The 21,093-nt window shown below is 47.5% G+C and overlaps 1 protein-coding gene across 3 annotated transcripts in view; it reads right to left on the bottom strand.

Annotated features, from left to right (window-relative positions):
• The window catches only part of LOC144496075 (unconventional myosin-Id-like), a 135,627-nt gene that overhangs the window by 82,434 nt on the left and 32,100 nt on the right, over positions 1–21,093 (bottom strand). For all 3 annotated transcript variants that reach the window (XM_078217033.1, XM_078217032.1, XM_078217034.1), the window contains one exon: positions 11,829–12,035. In XM_078217033.1, the coding sequence (XP_078073159.1) occupies positions 11,829–12,035 (207 nt within the window). The remainder of the gene's footprint in view (positions 1–11,828; positions 12,036–21,093) is intronic.

A 21,093-nucleotide genomic window follows, 5' to 3' on the forward strand; every position in this document is an offset into this window, starting at 1 on the left:
AGATGATTTGGAGTTGGGGAGTGTAGTGTGTCAAAATTCGCAGATGACACCAAGATGAGTGGCAGAGCAAAGTGTGCAGAGGACGCTGAAAGTCTGCAAAGGGATATAGATAGTCTAAGAGAGTGGACAAGAGTCTAAGTGAGTGGCAGATGGAGTGCAATGTTGGTAAATGTGAGGTCATCCATTTTGGTAAGAATAACAGCAAAATAGACTATTGTTTAAATGGTAAAAAATTGCAGCATGCTGCTGTGCAGAGGGACCTGGGTGTCCTTGTGCAAGAATCACAAGGAGTTGGTTTGCAGGTGCAACAGGTAATTAAGAAGGCAAATGGAATTTTGTCCTTCATTGCTAGAGGGATGGAGCTTAAAAACAGTGAGGTTATGTTGCAGCTGTATAGGGTGCTGGTGAGGCCTCACCTGGAGTACTGTGTACAGTTTTGGTCTCCTTACTTGAGAAAGGATATACTGGCACTGGAGGGGGTGCAGAGGAGATTCACGAGGTTGATTCCAGAGTTGAGAGGTTTGGCTTATGAGGAGAGACTGAGTGGACTGCGGCTATACTCATTGGAATTCAGAAGAATGAGGGGTGATCTTATAGAAACATATAAGATTTATGAAGGGAATAGATAAGATAGAAGCAGGGAAGTTGTTTCCTCTGGCGGGTGAAACTAGAACTAGGGGGCATGTCCTCAAAATAAGGGGGGGCAGATTTAGGACTGAGTTGAGGAGGAACTTGGAGGACGTGGAGGCTTTGGAGAGAGTACAGAGAAGGTTTACCAGGATGTTGCCTGGTATGGAGGGGTTTAGTTATGAGGACAGATTGGGGAAACTGGGGTTGTTCTCACTGGAAAGACGGAGAATGAGGGGAGACTTAATAGAGATGTATAAAATTATGAAAGGCACAGATAGGGTGAACGGTGGGAAGCTTTTCCCCAGGTCGGTGGTGACGTTCACGAGGGGTCATAGGTTCAAGGTGAAGGGGGGGAGGTTTAACACAGATATCAGAAGGACATATTTTACACAGAGGGTGGTGGGGGCCTGGAATGCGCTGCCAGGCAAGGTGGTGGAGGCGGACACACTGGGAACGTTTAAGACTTATCTAGATAGCCACATGAACGGAGTGGGAATGGAGGGATACAAAAGAATGGTCTAGTTTGGACCAGGGAGCAGCATGGGCTTGGAGGGCCGAAGGGCCTGTTCCTGTGCTGTATTGTTCTTTGTTCTTTGTTCTTGTTTGAACTTCTTCACACAAAGGGTTGTGAATCTGTGGAATTCCCTGCCCAGTCAAGCAGTTGATGCTACCTCATTGAATGTTTTTAAGGGCAGGAGAGATACATTTTTGAACAGTAAAGGAATTAAGGGTTATGGTGAGTGGGCGGGTAAGTGGAGCTCTTAGAATCTTAGAAATCTTAGAAACCCTACAGCACAGAAAGAGGCCATTCGGCCCATCGAGTCTGCACCGACCACAATCCCACCCAGGCCCTACCCCCATATCCCTACATATTTACCCACTAATCCCTCTAACCTACGCATCCCAGGACACTAAGGGCAATTTTAGCATGGCCAATCAACCTAACCCACACATCTTTGGACTGTGGGAGGAAACCGGAGCACCCGGAGGAAACCCACGCAGACACGAGGAGAATGTGCAAACTCCACACAGACAGTGAGCCAAGCCGGGAATCGAACCCAGGTCCCTGGAGCTGTGAAGCAGCAGTGCTAACTACTGTGCTACCGTGCCGCCCGCTGAGTCCACAAAAAGATCAGTCATGATTTTATTGAATGGTGGAGCAGACTCGAGGGGTCAGATGGCTTACTCCTGCTCCTAGTTCTTATGTTCTTATTACATGTGAAGAGTATATGGCCCAATATCTTGTGCAGCATCATACTGCACCCTAAAAGATTGGAGACCTTGTGAGCAAGACAAATTAGTGGTAACACTTGATAAAGATTTTTGTGCAAACCCAAGAAGGAACAAACCAAGTCTGTTGTAATGCAAAGATTATTTACTGTCGTCATCACACAATCTGATGCAAATAAAGGCTTTAAGAAAGAATATAACCACAGGACAATAGAATCCCTACAGTGCAGAAGGACAAAGAACAAAGAAAATTACAGCACAGGAACAGGCCCTTCGGCCCTCCAAGCCTGCACCGACCATGCTGCCCGACTTAACGAAAACCCCCTACGCTTCCGGGGACCATATCCCTCTATTCCCATCTCATTCATGTATTTGTCAAGAAGCCCCTTAAAAGTCACTGCCGTATCTGCTTCCACTACCTCCCCCGGCAACGAGTTCCAGGCACCCACTACTCTCTGTGTAAAAAATCTGCCTCGTACATCTCTTTTAAAACTTGCCCCTCGCACCTTAAACCTATGCCCCCTAGTAATTGACTCTTCCACCCTGGGAAAGAGCTTCTGACTATCCACTCTGTCCATGCCCCTCATAATCTTGTAGACTTCTATCAGGTCTCCCCTCAACCTCCGTCGTTCCAGTGAGAACAAACCAAGTTTCTCCAACCTCTCCTCATAGCTAATGCCCTCCATACCCAGGCAGCATCCCGGTAAATCTTTTCTGTACCCTCTCCAAAGCCTCCACATCCTTCTGGTAGTGTGGTGACCAGGATTGAACACTATATTCCAAGTGCGGCCTAACTAAGGTTCTATAAAGCGGCGACATGACTTGCCAATTTTTAAACTCAATGCCCCGGTTGATGAAGGTAATCATGCCGTATGCCTTCTTGACTACCTTGTCCACCTGCGCTGCCACTTTCAGTGACCTGTGTACCTGTACACCCAAATCCCTCTGCCTATCAATACTCCTAAGGGTTCTGCCATTTACTGTATATTTCCTATCTGTATTCGACCTTCCAAAATGCATTATCTCACATTTGTCCGGATTAAACTCCATCTGCCATCTCTCCGTCCAAGTCTCAACTGATCTATATCCTGCTGTATCCTCTGATGATCCTCATCACTATCCGCAAATCCACCAACCTTTGTGTCATCCGCAAACTTAAATACTTACTAATCAATCCAGTTACATTTTCCTCCAAATCATTTATATATATTACAAACAGCAAAGGTCCCAGCACTGATCCCTGGGGAACACCACTTGTCACAGCCCTCCATTCAGAAACCCACCCTTCCACTGCTACCCTAGGAGACTATTCATCCCATCGAGTCTCCAAAAGACTATCTTATCCAGGCCCATCTCTCTGCCCTATTCCTTAGCCCCATGCATTTACCATGGTTAATTCACCTAACCTACACAGCTTTGGACACTAAGGGGCAACTTAGCATGGCCAATCTACCTAACATGCACATCAATGAACTGTGGGAGGAAGCCCACGCAGACACAGCGAGAATGTGCAAACTCCACATTGACAATCACACAAGGCCAGAATTGAACCCAGATACTGGTGCTGAGAGGCAGCAGTGCTAACCACTGTGCCACCGTGCCGCCCCAAAGGTTTGAAAGATGCCTCTCAGAGAAGCAGACTGAGCCTGCTGTCATACCTGGACTGTTTGCTGTAGTTAAAGCTCTGCTCCTCAGAATTATATGTTTATTTTAGAAACATAGAAGAACTATAGCACAATACAGGCCCTTCAGCCCACAAAGTTGTGCCGAACATGTCCTACCTTAGCGATTACTAGGCTTATCTATAACCCTCTGTCTTACTAAGTTCCATGTACTTATCTAAAAGTCACTTAAAAGACCCTATCGAATACGCCTCCACCACCATTGCTGGCAGCCCATTCCATGCACCCACCACCCTCTGAGTGAAAAACTTACCCCTGACATCTCCTCTGTACCTACTCCCCAGCACCTTAAACCTGTGTCCTCTTGTGGCAACCATTTGAGCCCTAGGAAAAAGCCTCTGACTGTCCACTCGATCAATACCTCTCAACATCTTATATACCTCTATCAGGTTACCCCTCATCCTTCGTCTCTCCAAGGAGAAAAGGCCGAGCTCACTCAACCTACCTCATAAGGCATGCTCCCCAACCCAGGCAACATCCTTGTAAATCTCCTCTGCACCATTTCTATGGCTTCCACATCCTTCCTGTAATGAGGCGACCAGAACTGAGCACAATACTCGAAGTGGGGTCTGACCAGGGTCCCATATAGCTGCAACATTATCTCACAACTCCTAAACTCAATTCCTCGATTGATGAAGGCCAGTACACCATACGCCTTCTTAACCACAGCCTCAACCTGCACAGCTGCTTTGAGCGTCCTATGAACTCGGACCCCAAGATCCTTCTGATCTTCCACACTGCCAAGAGTCCTACCATTAATATTATATTCTGCCATCCAATTTGACCTGCCAAAATGAACCACCTCACACTTATCTGGGTTGAACTCCATCTGCCACTTCTCCGCCCAGTTGTCTCGCTGCAACTTCTGACATCCCTCCACACTATCCACAATACCTCCAACCTTTGTGTCATCAGCAAACTTACCAACCCATCCCTCCACTGCTTCATCCAGGTCATTTACAAAAATCACAAAGAGTAAGGGTCCCAGAACAGATCCCTGGGGCACTCCACTGGTGACCGACCTCCATGCAGAATATGACCCATCTATAACCATTCTTTGCCTTCTGTGGGCAAGCCAGTTCTGGATCCACAAAGCAATGTCCCCTTGGATCCCATGCTCCCTCACTTTCTCAATAAGCCTTGCATGGGGCACCTTATCAAATGCCTTGCTGAAGTCCATATATACTACATCTACTGCTCTTCCTTCATCAATGTGTTTAGTCACATCCTCAAAAAATACAATCAGGCTCGTAAGGCATGATCTGCCTTTGACAAAGCCATGCTGACTATTCTTAATCATATTATACCTCTCCAAATGTTAATAAATCCTGCCTCTCAGGATCTTCTCCATCAACTTACCAACCATTGAGGTTAGACTCACTTGTCTATAATTTCCAGGGTTATCTCTACTCCCTTTCTTGAATAAAGGAACAACATTCGCAATCCTCCAATCCTCCGGAACCTCTCCAGTCTCCAATGATGATGCAAAGATCATCGCCAGAGGCTCAGCAATCTCCTCTCTCGCCTCCCACAGTAGCCTGAGGTACATCTCATCCAGTCCCGGCGACTTATCTAACTTGATGCTTTTCAAAAGCTCCAACACATCCTCTTTCTTAATATCTACATGCTCAAGCTTTTCAGTCCACTGCAAGTCTGCACTACAACCACCAAGATCCTTTTCCATAGTGAATACTGAAGTAAAGTATTCATTAAGTACCTCTGCTATTTCTTCCGGGTCCACACAAACTTTCCCACCGTCACACTTGATAGCTCCTATTCTTTAACGTCTTATCCTCTTGCTCTTCACATACTTGGAGAATGCCTTGGGGTTTTCCTTAATCCTGCCAAGGCCTTCTCATGACCCCATCTGGCTCTCCTAATTTCCTTCTTAAGATCCTTCCTATTAGCCATATACTCTTCTAGATCTCTAACATTACCTAGCTTCCTGAACCTTTTGTAAGCTTGTCTTTTCTTCTTGACTAGATTCATTACAGCCTTTGTATACCACGGTTCCTGTAACCTACCATAACTTCCCTGTCTCATTGGAACTCCAGACAAATATTCCCTGAAAAGTAGCCACATTTCCTCCGTACATGTCCCTGAGAAAACCTCTTTCCAATTTAAGCCTCCAATTTCATGCCTAATAGCCTCATAATTCCCCTTACTCCAATTAAACACTTTTCTAACTTGTCTGATCCTATCTCTCTCCAATGCTATATATAGTATATCTATATACTGTGTCAAGAAACCCTCCTGAACACACCTAACAAACTCCTCCCCATCTACACCCCTTACTCTCGGGAGATTCCAATCAATATTTGGGAAATTAAAATCTCCCATCACGACAACTCTGTTATTACACCTTTCCAGGATCTGTTTCCCTATCTGCTCCTCAACATCCCTGTTACTATTGGGTGGCCTATAGAAAACACCCAGTAAAGTTATTGACCCCTTCCTGTTCCTAACCTCCACCCACAGAGACTCCGTAGACAATCCCTCCATGGTGTCCATCTTTTCTGCAGCCGTGACACTATCTCTGATCAACAGTGCCACTCCCCCACCTCTTTTGCCTCCCTCCCTGTCCCTTCCGAAACGTCTGAATCCTGGCACTTGAAGTAACCAGTCCTGTACTGAGTCATCCAGGTCTCTATAATGGCCACCACATCATATTTCCAAGTAGTGATCCATGCTCTAAGCTCATCCACTTTGTTCTCAACACTCCTTGCGTTAAAATAGACACATCTCAAACCTTCGGTCTGAGCGCTCCCCTTCTCTATCACCTGCCTATCCTCCCTCTCACATTGTCGGCAAGCTTTCTCTATTTGTGAGCTAACCTCCTCTCTCCCAGTCACTTCAATTTGATTCCCACCCCACAACCATACTAGTTTAAACTCTCCCCAGTAGCCTTAGCAAACCTCCCCGCCAGGATATTGGTCCCCCTGGGATTCAAGTGCAACCCTTCCTTATTGTACAGGTCACACCTGCCCCAAAAGAGGTCCCAATGATCCAGAAACCTCAATCCCTGCCCCCTGCTCCAATCCCTCAGCCACACATTTATCCTCCACCTCATTCCATTCCTACTCTCACTGTCGCGTGGCACAGGCAGCAATCCCGAGATTACTACCTTTGTGGTCGTTCTTCTCAACTCCCTTCCCAACTCCCTATATTCTCCTTTCAGGACCTCTTCCCTTTTCCTACCTATGTCATTGGTACCAATATGTACCACGACCTCTGGCTCTTCTCCCTCCCACTTCAGGATATCTTGGACGCGATCAGAAACATCTCGGATCCTGGCACCAGGGAGGCAAACTACCATCCGAGTTTCTTGTCTGCGTCCACAGAATCACCTGTCCGACCCCCTCACTATAGAGTCCCCTATTACTACTGCCTTCCCCCTCCTTTCCCTACCCTTCTGAGCTACAGGGCCGGACTCTGTGCTGGAGGCACGGCCACTGTTGCTTCCCCCAGGTAGGCTGTCCCCCCCAACAGCACTCAAACAGAAGTACTTATTGTTAAGGGGCACAGCCACTGGGGTACTCTCTAGTACCTGACCTTCCCGTTCCCCTTCCTAACCGTGACCCACTTGTCTGCCTCCCGTGGCCCCGGTGTGACCACCTGCCTGTAACTCCTCTCTATCACCTCCTCATTCTCCCTGACCAGACGAAGGTCATCGAGCTGCAGCTCCAGTTCCCTAACGTGGTCCCTTAGGAGCTGCAGCTTGACGCACCTGGCGCAGATATGGACGTCCGGGAGGCTAGGAGACTCCAGGACCTCCCACATCCGACACCGAGAACAACAAACCAGCCTCACACTTAAAGTTCTCCCTTTCTTCAAATAACACAGGAAACAACTAAGGAAATAACACAGGAAACAACTAAGGAAATAACCCAGGAAACAACTAAGGAAATAACACAGGAAACAACTAAGGAAATAACACAGGAAACAACTAAGAACTAGTTGTTTCCTGTGTTATTTCCTTAGTTTCCTCACCCGTTTCCGCCTAAGCCCGTTGAGTTCCTGGAACTCCATGTTTAAATCCCCTCAGTCAGGTTTCTACACCTACCAGAAATGATATCCTATGTGAGTGTGACAAAGGGAAATTATCGATCTTGTCCTTCTCACCCTGCCTGCAGCCTTTCACACTGTTGGCCATGCCGTCCTCCTCCAAAGCCTCTCCAGTAGCAGCTGACTGGCTGAGCTAGCATTCTAACTGTAACCAGAGAATCACTTGCAATGGCTGCTCTTCCTGCGCCCGCGACGTTATCTCTGGTGTCCCCTATGGATCAATCCTTAATCTCTTCCTGTTTCTCATCTACATGTTTCTCTTCCACTACGTCATCCAAAAACACATCTGTTTCCATGTGTGCAGATGTGCTCTGCAACACTACCACTTCTCTCTAAGCCTTCACTGTCTCTAAATTGTCAGACTGCTTGGTGGACATCCAGGTGGACGTTCCTTCACAGTCCAGGAACTTCTTCCCTAACAGCACTGTGGGTGTACCTATACCATATGGACAGCAGTGGTTTAAAAAGGCAGAACACTGCCACCTTCTCAAGGGAATTTAGAGATGGGCATCAAATGCTTAGAATCTTAGAAACCCTACAGTACAGAAAGAGGCCATTCGGCCCATCGAGTCTGCACCGACCACAATCCCACCCAGGCCCTACCCCCATATCCCTACATATTTACCCACTAATCCCTCTAACCTACGCATCCCAGGACAGTAAGGGCAATTTTTTAGCATGGCCAATCAACCTAACCCGCACATCTTTGGACTGTGGGAGGAAACCGGAGCACCCGGAGGAAACCCACGCAGACACGAGGAGAATGTGCAAACTCCACACAGACAGTGAGCCAAGCCGGGAATCGAACCCAGGTCCCTGGGGCTGTGAAGCAAATGCTGGCCTAGCCAGCGATGTCTATACCCCATGAGCAAATTTTTTTTAATGGTCAAAAAGGTTTTATGGAACATCTGGATGAGCAGAGATTTTGTCCAATTAAATACTGAAAAGGCTGAAACCATTTCCTTTGGTCCCTGCCACAAACTCCGTTACCGAGTTAGAAATTCCATCTGAACAGTGTCAAATGGAACTCAAAGCTGAACAGTGTGAGGTGGTGCATTTTTGGAGGACGAACAAGGAAAGGGAATACATAATGAACAGTCGGATGCTCGGAAGTTCAGAGGACCAGAGGGTTGCATGTCCAAGATCCCTGAAGGCAGCAGGACAGGTGGATAAAGTGGTTAAGAGGGCACATGGGTTACTAGTCTTTGTTGGTTGAGGCATTGAATGTTAGAGCAGGGAGGTTATGATGGAACTGTATAAAATGCTTGTTAGGCCACAGCTAGAGCTCTGTCTGCAGTTCTGGCCACCAGATTATAGGAAGGAAATGATTGCACTAAAAATGGTGCAGAGGGGATTTACCAGAATGTTGTCTGGGCTGAAGCAATTCAGCTACAAAGACAGGTTGGTTAGGCTGGGTTAAGGTTTTCCTTAGAGCAGAGAAAGCTGAAGGGTACCTGATTGAAGTTTACAAAATTATGAGGGATGGCGACAGGGTAGATAGGAAGGAACTTTTCCCCTTAGTAAAGGTAAATGACCAGGGGGGGGGGCGCAGATTTAAGGGTAAGGGACAGGAGATTTAGAGGGGATTTGAGAAAACACTTTTTTAATCAGAGTGTGGTGGGAATCTGGAACATGCACAGGATAAGGAACTCTAACGGTAACAGACTTGTTGACTAACAAGGAGCTGTGCCTTGTTCGTATGGAAATTTCTGCAGAAAGAGACTGTCTCAAATCTGAGACTGAACAACGATAACATTGGAGGTGTAAGAATAATCTGTCTGGGAGTTTCAGGAGTGAGAGAGGCGTTTGTAACCATTTAGCAACCAATAAATTTACTGGGACTTCCTATAAGTTATTTCCTCCCTTGTATATGCTACAATTTGGCTCACCGTCTCTGTGGAGTTTGCACGTTCTTCCCATGTCTGCATGGGGGTTTCCTCTGGGTGCTCCGGTTTCCTCCCACAGTCTGAAAGACGTGCTGGTTAGGTGCATTGACCCAAACAGCTGCGGACTGTGGCGACTAGGGGAATTTCACAGTAACTTCATTGCAGTGTTAGTGTAAGCCTTGCTTGTGACTTTTAAATAAACTTTAACTTTTAAATTACATCTCTTCCTCTACTTAACTGAGAGGAAGTCAACTAATTGTACAGCTGTCAAGAAGTTTGCATTTGCGTTTTTGCAATGCAAAGAGTTTGTAAAGTCATATAAAAGTTATTTTGTTAGATATGCGAAGAGAAAGAAAATAAAATCCCACAGAAACCAGCAGAGATTAAAATTCTGAGAAAACGGATTGAAGGAAAAGGCAAACTTTCCTTTTGTGATTGATTTAAAGTCTCTTTAAATGTGTTTCCTATTTTCTGCCGTCTCGTGCTGCAGTGTGGCACAGAACTATAAGCAGTTTAACCCTCTGAAGTCTCTATCGTTGTCATCAGCAATTTATATAAATATTTTGATTATTATCATTTCCATAAGTGTAACTTGCCTTAATATCTTAGATACACCATGGGTGAATTTTCCACTATCCTGGGGTTACCATGGACCAGCGCCTTCATTGGATTATCCACATCAATACTCTGGCTACAAGAGCAAGATAGAGGCTGGGTATTCTCCAGCTAACAACTCCCCAAAGCCTGTCTACAAAACTACACATCTCTTTAACCTGTGCTTAACACTCTCTCCACTCATATTGTCTGTACCTTTAAGACCTGATTACCTGTAAAGACTCGCATTCCAACCATTATTTTGTAAATTGAGTTTGTGTCTTTATATGCCCTGTTTGTGAACAGAACTCCCACTTACCTGACGAAGGAGCAGTGCTCTGAAAGCTAGTGGATTTTGCTACCAAATAAACCTGTTGGACTTTAACCTGGTGTTGTGAGACTTCCTACTACAAAACACAAGTCATGGAAGTGATGAAATCTCCAGCAGCTTCAACAACAATCAAAAGCTCAACTTCATCTAGCCCACTTGACTGGCACCCCATTCACTACCTTAAACATTCACTCTCTCCACCAGCAGTGTTCAGTTTGCACCATCTACAAAATGCACTGCAACGACTCACCAAAGCTCCTTCAACAGCACGTTCCAAACCTACAAGCTTGACCATCTAGGGCAGCAGATGCGTGGGAACAACACAACCTGCATGTTCTACACCAAGTCAGGTGGAGCTCTCCAATACTCATCACTGAGAGTGTCCCAGATCTTCGGTATCTTGTTAAATCCTACACTCAAATACCTCTTGCAGTCAAGGCTAATTTGTCCATTGTCTCCTTACTTGCAGCTTTAACCTGCATGTTAGCTCAAAATGACAAATCACCAAGGAAGGACATTAATGTTTGAACGTGTCCACAACAGCTTCCTCCAGACACACAAGGCAACCTATGGTTTCCTACTGTTAAGGAGACAATGTGGAGTTTCACCCCCTCAAAACCCTGAAACAGCACCTATAGTCCTCCTTGCCACTCACATGGCAGATTTAGCTCTCCTTGAGTACTTGTGGCATCCACCCACATCTCCGCAGCAGGGCAACAGCAGCAGAAGTTGCAATGGCATCACTGAACACATTTTCAGAGGTCGGAATATGGTGGGCTGCAAGTAATGGCTTGCAGGTACATGGCCAGGTAATGTGTTGACTCTTAAATGCCCTATGAAATGGCCCAGCAAGCTGCTTAGTTCAACGGCAATTAGGGATGGGCAATAAATGCTGGCCCAGCTAGCAATGCCCACATCCCATCAACGAATAAGTAAAAAAAACATTCAGAATGGCTCTAACAGCTCAGATATTGGCATCCGAGGAGCATGTGAGCCATGTATTCCACCACAACCTATAACCTCACGGCCCACCATAAATCTCAAGTGCAATGCCTGCTCTCGTCAGCTTGGATCTAGTATGTCTCTCTTGTGGGGCCATGAATTGAATTTGAATTGGTTTTTGAATTCGTCCACTCAGCATGTTGGTTTTGTAACTCTGAGAAAGGAACAGTTTAAAAAAAAAAATCTCAGCGATGCCCATATCCATAAACAAATGTCCTGTCTGAAAGACTGGCCTGTCACCCAATTTTTATGTTTAATTCTCAGAATTGGCTCTTGAGCTCACCATACTCTGATTCAGAAGTGAGAGTGCTATCACTCAGCCATTGTTGACCCTTCAGCTTGTAAGGGATAGCGTCAACCATATCCAAAAAAATAGAAACCCCGAGTCTCACAAGGGCATTTATTTACCTTAGCAAAAGCGTCTCTGCCGTACGCAGCTTCCTGTACTGTGTGGCCCTTTTCAATCACATCACCCCCTCCTGTAGCTACAGTGCGATGAAGGAGAGTTTTTGTGACGGTGCCAGGCTCTGTCATGGCGATCTCTGCGATATGTGACACCAAGGAACTATTGCTGATGGAAGCAGTGTCATTCTCAGTGATAAACATGAGGTTCCCCTGTGAAAGCAAACACAATCAGGATTCAACAAAGTTAGTGAGGACGCTCTGAGGATCTATGGGATATATTTTCTTCGTTCATTGAGAAATGTGTACACACAGAGAAATCATAGAAACATATAGAAAAAAGGAGGAGGAGGCCATTCGGCCCTTTAAGCCTACTCTGCCATTCATTTTGATCACGACTGATCATTAAAATTAATATCCTGATTCAACCTTCTCCCCATATCCTGTGATCCTTTTAGCCCCAAGAACTATATCTCATTTCTTCTTGAAATCACACAATGTTCTGGCCTCAACTACTTTCTGTGGTGGTGAATTCCACAGATTCACTACTCTCTGGGTGAAGAAACTTCTCTTTACCTTCCTCAATCATGGGATATGCCATGGAGGAAGCAGATGTTCTGAGGGAAGATGTATTAGCAATTTTGGAAAACCTGAAGGTCGATAAGTCCCCTGGGCCAGATGAGATATATCCTAGGATTCTTTAGGAGGCAAGGGATGAGATTGCAGAGCCTTTGGCTTTGATCTTTGGGTCCTCACTGTCCACGGAGATAGTGCCAGAGGACTGGAGAGTGGTGAATGTTGTTCCTCTGTTCAAGCAAGGAAATAGGAATGACCCTGGTAATTATAGGCCGGTTAGTCTTACTTCTGTGGTCGGTAAGTTAATGGAAACGGTCCTGAGGGATAGGATTTACGACCATTTAGAAAGATGCAGCTTAATCCGGGATGGTCAACACGGATTCATGAAGGGTAAGTCTTGCCTCACAAATTTGATTGAATTTTTCGAGGAGGTAACTAAGTGTGTCGATGAAGGTAGAGCAGTTGATGTCATATACATGGATTTTAGTAAGGCATTTGATAAGGTCCCTCATGGTCGGTTCATGAAGAAAGTAAGGAGGTGTGGAATCGAGGGAATCTTGGCCGATTGGATAAGTAACTGGCTATCTCATAGAAAGAGTTTTAACAACACCAGGTTAAAGTCCAACAGGTTTATTTGGTAGCAACTACCATTAGCTTTCGGAGCGCTGCTCCTTCATCAGATGGAGTGGAAATCTGCTCTCATAAGATTTCCACTCCATCTGATGAAGGAGCAGTGCTCCGAAAGCTAATGGTATTTGCTACCAAATAAACCTGTTGGACTTTAACCTGGTGTTGTTAAAACTCTTACTGTATTTACCCCAGTCCAACGCGGGCATCTCCACATCATATCTCATAGAAGACAGAGGGTGGTGGTGGATGGAAAATTTTCAGACTTAGCAGTTACCAGTGGTGTACCATAAGGATCAGTGCTGGGTCCTCTGCTATTTGTGATTTTTATAAATGGCTTGGAGGAGGGGGCTGAAGGGTGGATCAGTAAATTTGCGGATGACACCAAGATTGGTGGAGTAGTGGACGAGGTGGAGGGCTGTTGTAGGCTGCAAAGAGACATTGATAGGATGCAGAGCTGGGCCGAAAAATGGCAGATGGAGTTTAACCCTGATAAGTGCGAGGTGATTCATTTTGGTAGGACAAATTTGAATGCGGATTACAAGGTCAAAGGTCGGGTTCTGAGGAATGTGGAGGAACAGAGAGATCTTGGGGTTCATATTCACAGATCTCTGAAGGTAGCCACTCAAGTGGATAGAGCCGTGAAGAAGGCCTATAGTGTGTTAGCGTTTATTAACAGGAGGTTTGAGTTTAAGAGCCTTGGGGTTATGGTGCAACTGTACAGGACCTTGGTGAGACTACATTTGGAATATTGTGTGCAGTTCTGGTCACCTCACTATAAGAAGGATGTGGAAGCACTGGAAAGAGTGCAAAGGTGATTTACCAGGATGCTGCTTGGTTTGGAGGGTAGGTCTTATGAGGAAAGGTTGAGGGAGCTTGGGCTTTTCTCTTTAGAGCGGAGGAGGTTGAGAGGCGACTTAATAGAGGTTTATAAGATGATGAGGGAGATAGATAGAGTGGATGTTCAGAGACCATTTCCTCGCGTGGACGTAGCTGTAACTAGGGGGCATAACTATAAGGTTCGTGGTGGAAGATATAGGAGGGGTGTACGAGGTAGGTTCTTTACTCAGAGAGTGGTTGGGGTGTGGAATGGACTGCCTGCTGTGATAATGGAGTTGGACACTTTAGGAACTTTCAAGCGGTTATTGGGTAGGCACATGGAGCACACCAGAATGATAGGGAGTGGGATAGCTTGATCTTGGTCTCGGAAAAGGTTCGGCACAACATCGTGGGCCGAAGGGCCTGTACTGTGCTGTACTGTTCTATGATCTATGATCTTTGGTCTTACACATGAACTTTGGGTACACACAAAAGAAATATGGGATATACCACATTAATTTTAAGTGCATTTAAAGAAATCTTGGGATAGTCTACATATACATGAATAGTGGATACACACTTAAAAAACATAGGATGCACTAGTCACATCCGCAAATAGCGTGAATGCACAGAGGAACAATGAGATTTACTCTCGCATAACAGGTAAATAACAAAGAGCCACAGGCAATATTATTTTTACCTATGAACATCAAATATACACTGAGGAATTGTGAGATACACTAGCCATGCACATGAACAATGCATATACATCAAATAATGATGTGATTGCTTATCCCCTGAAACAACAATTAACTGGCAAGGGCCATTTGTACTATAAAAAGCAGATGCACACTGTGGAACAGTGGGAGTGGGATATACCATATATACTTGTAAAGAACAAGTGCAGCATTAACAACATGGTGGCACAGTGGTTAGCGCTGTTGCCTCACAGCGCCAAGGACCTGGGTTCGATTCCCGTCTTGGATGACTGTCTGTGTGGAGTCTGCACGTTCTCCCCGTGTCTACGTGGGTTTCCTCCAGGTGCTCCGGTTTCCTCCCACAGTCCAAAGATGTGCTGGTTAGGTGGATTGGCCATGCTAAATTGCCCCTTAGTGTCAGGGGGACTAACTAAGGTAAATAAATAGGGTTATGCGATAGGCCCTGGGTGGGATTGTGGTCAGTGCAGACTCAATGGGCTGAATGGCCTCCTTCTGCACTGTAGGATTCTATGATTCTATGAACAAATGAACTATACACTGACCACATAATGAAATACAGGTCAGTACAGCCAGCACACCTTAATTATGGATCATCCAGTCTAAAAAGGCATATTTTCTGATGAGGAAGTTTGACTCGGGATCAATCCCAGAACTAAACATGTGCTTCATGTGAATTAGTCTTAGAAGGGTGTGAAGGTAGCCTGTCAGGCCCTTTCTCTTTCAGTTGTCACACCACCAATCAACCCTCACAACTTCTTTTATAATTCATTCTAAAGGATCACAGAAACCCTACAGTGCAGAAGGAGGCCCATCGAGCCTGCAACGACAACAATCCCATCCAGGCCCTATCCCTGTAGCCCACTGATGCGCGTTATCATACACGAGGCGAGATGCTCAGGAAATAAAGGCTTTTATTTGCTGTAACGAAGCAGCCAACAATTATATACACGATCCCAGACTGAGGGGTCCCAGCCAGAGCAGGGACCTTTATACCTCTCCCAGGAGGCAGAGCCCGACTGGGATGTACCACAACACTACAATACAAAGGTGTAACAACCCCACCCTAACCCCAACAGCAACAAGTAGCACAACCCATCCCTAACCCAACAGTAACATATGTACATCCTTGTAGTACTGGCCAGACCCTGGCTCAGTACTATCCAGTGGGAACCAACGATGGTTCACCACATTCACCCCTCCTTTGAGAACAAAGGCCGGCGGGGTACAAAAAACAGAATAAAATGTCATCAGCCTATAAGTTCAGACGGTCAGGGGGACCGCACCGTCGTTGTGACCTCCTCAATACCGGCGGTGACACCGGAGTAGGCACTTGCGGTGGCGTTCTCCCCAAGGCGGCGTCCAGCTGTTCTTCCACAGACTCACAGGCCGGTTGACCCTGAGGTGACGGTAGTCCATGGAGTCCTGACACGCCCTGAAGTGGCGACCATCCTCTGGACTCAGGCAAGCTGTACACGGGAGTAAAAGGGTTAAGCAATGGTCCCGATGCTGCCCCGCCGTGTCCGGGGGAGAAACAAGAGTTAAGGGATTTGTAACAGGGGGTATGGGAGCGACAGGGGTTGCTACGTCCCCTGCTGGCGCCAAGTCTCGGATCAAGACCGTGTCCTCTCACCCGTCAGGGCATGCCACATAGGCATACTGAGGGTTGGCGTGGAGGAGATGGACCTGTTCGACCAACGGGTCGGACTTGCGGGCCCTTACATGTCACCGCAGGAGGACAGGTCCTGAGTACGTCAACCAAGATGGTAATGAGGTCCCCGAGGAAGACTTCCGAGGGAATGAAAACATCCTCTCATGGGGAGTAGCATTGGTTGCCGTACACAGGAGTGAGCGAATAGAATGGAGCGCATCAGGGAGCACCTCTTGCCAATGGGAGACTGGAACACGTTTTGACTTCAACGCCAGTAAAACAGCCTTCCAGACTGTAGCATTCTCACGTTCCACCTGTCCGTTACCCCGAGGGTTGTAGCTCGTGGTCCTACTAGAGGCAATCCCATATGAGAGCAGGAATTGCCTCAAGTCATCGCTCATGAACGATGAGCCCCTGTCGCTGTGAATGTAGCCGGGGTACCCGAACAGGGTAAAGAGATCACGGAATGCCTTGATAACCGTGGCAGCGGATGTATCAGAGCAGGGAACAACAAAAGGGAACCTAGAGTACTCGTCAATGATATTGACGAAGTACACATTCCGAACTGTTGAGGGAAGGAGGCCCTTAAAATCGACACTCAGTCTCTTGAAGGGACGAGTGGCCTTGACTAAATGTGCCCAGTCAGGTCGGTAAAAGTGCGGTTTGCATTCCGCGCAAACCCGACAGCTTCTTGTTACGGACCTGACGTCCTCCACCGAGTAGGGCAGGTTGCGGGCTTTTATAAAGTGGTAGAGCCGAGTGACCCCAGGATGGCATAGGTCATTATGGAGAGCCTGCAAATGGTCCTCCTGTATACTGGCGCATGTTCCACGCGAGAGGGCATCCGAGGGCTCATTGAGTTTCCCTGGACGGTACATGATGTCATAGTTATAGGTGGAGAGTTCAATTCTCCACCGCAAGATCTTGTCATTCTTGATCTTGCCCCTCTGCGTGTTATTAAACATGAACGCCACGGACCGCTGGTCCGTGATCAGGGTGAACCGTTTTCCCGCCAAGTAATGGCGCCAGTGCCTGACGGCCTCCACAATGGCCCGGGCCTCCTTTTCCACTGCTGAATGCCGGATTTCGGGGCCTTGGAGGGTGCGGGAAAAAAATGCGACGGGCCTGCCCGCCTGGTTAAGTGTGGCGGCCAGGGCGAAATCAGATGCATCGCTCTCCACCTGAAAGGGGATGGACTCGTCAACAGCGTGCATCGTAGCTTTCGCGATGTCGGCTTTCGATTTATCGAAGGCCAATCGGGCCTCTGGCGTTAGGGGAAAAGTTGTGGACTTAATGAGCGGACGGGCTTTGTCCGCGTAATTGGGAACCCACTGCGCATAATAAGAGAAGAAGCCTAAGCATCTTCTCAGTGCTTTTGCACTAGTGGGCAAGGGAAGTTCAGAAAGGGGGCGCATACGGTCTGGATCAGGGCCAATGACCCCGTTTTCCACCACGTATCCTAGGATCGCTAAACGGCGCATATGAAACACACACTTCTCCCTGTTGTAGGTCAGGTTCAGGCGAGATGCAGTGCGTAGGAAATTCAGGAGATTCGTGTCGTGGTCCTGCTGGTCATGGCCGCAGATGGTGACATTATCCAGGTACGGGAAGGTAGCCCGCAGCCCGTTCTGGTCCACCATTCGGTCCATAGCACGCTGGAAGACCGAGACCCCATTGGTGACACCAAAGGGAACCCTGAGAAAGTGATACAAGCGATCATCCGCCTCAAAAGCCGTGTATTGTCGGTCCTCTGGGCGAATGGGGAGTTGGTGGTAGGCAGACTTGAGGTCTATGGTGGAGAACACCCGGTACTGCGCAATCTGATTGACCATATCAGATATGCGCAGGAGGGGATACGAATCCAGCTGCGTGTATCGATTAATGGTCTGACTGTAGTCAATGACCATCCGGGGTTTGTTCCCGCTCTTGACCACCACGACCTGCGCCCTCCACGGACTAGCGCTGGGTTGTATGATCCTTTCTTTGAGGAGCCGCTGAACCTCAGATCGAATGAAGATCCGATCCTCAGCGCTGTAACGCCTACTTTTAGTCGCGATGGGCTTGCAGCCTGGCACAAGATTCTGGAACAGGGAGGGTGTGGTGATCTTCAGCGTCGAGAGGTTACAGGCGGGGCGCGTTGGGCAATTTGGAGGCTTCTGTTCTCCCGCTGACAGTGAAGGGAGTGGCCCACCGTACTGTAGGGTTACACTCCTCAAGTGGACCATGAAGTTTAGTCCGAGAAGTATTGGCGCGCAAAGGTACGGCAACACTAGGAGCTTGAAACGCTCGTAAACTGTGCCTTGCACCGTCAAAGTTACCACGCAACTCCCTAGCACGGTGACAGACTGGGACCTCGATGCCATAGAGATTGTCTGTTTGGCAGGTTGAATCCGGAGTCCACACCGCTTCACAGTGTCTGGGTGGATAAAGCTCTCAGTGCTCCCGCTGTCAAACAGACAATAAATCACGTGGTCATTTACCTGGATGTTCATCATAGATTTGTCAAGTCTATGAGGCTTGGCCTGGTCCAGGATGATCGATGCCACCGTTGGTTCATGAGCGCCACTGCAGGCAGCTGAAATCGATGAGGAGGACCCCTGCTGGTCGTTCGCGGTCGGTGCCGACCAACTTGGCCGCTCCCATAGGTCGCACGTGGGTGATGGCACCAAACTCAGCGACCCCTGGTGGTCACACACCTCCGACTCCGTCGACCGTAATGGCGTCGTCCTGGCCTCGCACGTGGACGAACCCCTCGATGATTTCGACGACGAAGAGCCGAGCTCTGAAGAATCGCAGGCCGCACTGCTGTTCCTAGATTTAGATCGGCACACTTTGGAATAGTGCCCCTTCTTACCACAGGCGGAGCACAACACAGCCTTAGCGGGACACCATTGCCGAGTATGCTTCGCTCCCCCACAGAAGTAACACCGCGGGCCGCCCGGAGCTGCTGCCGTCGTCTGGCCCGAGTGTGAGCACGCCATTACGCAGCATTTCGAACCCGAGGGACGAGGAGGGATTGGCGACTGCTCCTGCCACGTTGTCTCCACGTGGTCTTCAGGATACAATACTAGGCTTTTGAAGGCCGTCTCCAGCATTTCCGCTAGCTCGATTGCCTGGGTAAGGTCAAGGTTACCTTTCTCCAGTAGTTTAAGTCGAATGTACGACGATCCGACTCCCGCCACAAACGCATCTCGGGCGAGGTCGTTCATACTCTGCTCAGCCGACACAGCTTTGCAGTTACAGCCCCTGGCTAGCTGTAGGAGCTCGTTCGCATATTCCTCCATCGTTTCGCCAGACTGCCGTCGTTGAGTGGCTAAGAGGTAACGAGCGTGTATTTCATTGGGCGGTTTGATATAACGCTTCTTCAGAAGCTCGAGGGCCTTTGTGTAATCGGTGGCCGCACGGATCGCGAGGTAGACAGTGTCGCTTACCCTCGCATGGAGGACCCGGAGTCTGTCATCATCTGTGGTGACCGCTGCGGAGGCTGCCAGGTAGTCTTCGAAACACTTCAGCCAGTGGTCGAAGGTGTTAGAGGCGCCCACCGCACGTGGATCTAGTGTAAGGCGTTCCGGCTTCAGTATCTGCTCCATACTCTCTTTTTTTTTTCTCCGACGAGAGTTTAACAACAGCAAATAAAATTGATGCGCGTTATCATACACGAGGCTAGATGCTCAGGAAATAAAGGCTTTTATTTGCTGTAACGAAGCAGCCAACAATTATATACACGATCCCAGACTGAGGGGTCCCAGCCAGAGCAGGGACCTTTATACCACTCCCAGGAGGCGGAGCCCGACTGGGATGTACCACAACACTACAATACAAAGGTGTAACAACCCCACCCTAACCCCAACAGTAACAAGTAGCACAACCCATCCCTAACCCAACAGTAACATATGTACATCCTTGTAGTACTGGCCAGACCCTGGCTCAGTACTATCCAGTGGGAACCAACGATGGTTCACCACACCCACATATTTAATCTGCTAGTCTACCTGACACTAAGGGGCAATTTAGCATGGCCAATCACCCTAACCCGCACATCTTTGGACTGTGGGAGGAAACTGGAGCACCCAGAGGAAAACCACGCAGACACAGGGAGAATGTGCAAACTCCACACAGACAGTGAACCAAGCCGGGAATCGAACCCAGGGCCCTGGCACTGTGAGGCAACAGTGCTAACCACTGTGTCACCATGCCCATGATATAAATGTCAAAGCCATATTTATTGTCCAACCAGAGCTGCTCTGTTAAGATGCTGGTGCACCTTCTTCTTGAACTCCAGCAATTTGATACGCTGAGTTTCTTGCTAGGTCACTTCAGAGGCCATTTAAAAATCATTTTTCACCAGTTTTCATTGTAAATTGATGGGAAACCTCCAGGACTCCCCCCTGATCTCCTCCCTCAAAAAGGAGGCCGTTGGAAAGGCTGATGCTGTTGTATATCTGTTAGATATATTCATACAGCAAAGTTTTATATGATGAAGACATTGAACAGGCTATTTGCACAGTAACCATTTCCTTTGGTGGTGGAATCCAGAACATTGAGTGCATTCTTAATCATTTCGGACAAAGGATAGTGAAAATCCGGAACTCACTCATTCAAAAGCCTTTAGAAGCTGAGTGATATAAAAGCTTTCAAGTCCGATTGAATAGAATTTTGCTAAGTCAGGGTATTAGAGTTGTTAAACCTCTTTGTCATTTTAAAGATCTGTTAATTCTAAATCTTGATGTGGAGATGCCAGCGTTGGACTGGGGTAAACACAGTAAGAAGTCTCACAACACCAGGTTAAAGTCCAACAGGTTCATTTGGTAGCAAAAGCCACTAGCTTTCGGAGCGCTGCCCCTTCATCAGGTGCGTGGGAGTTCTGTTCACAAACAGGGCA

The sequence above is a fragment of the Mustelus asterias genome, chromosome 7 (assembly GCF_964213995.1).
Source record: "Mustelus asterias chromosome 7, sMusAst1.hap1.1, whole genome shotgun sequence".
NCBI lineage: Eukaryota > Metazoa > Chordata > Chondrichthyes > Carcharhiniformes > Triakidae > Mustelus > Mustelus asterias.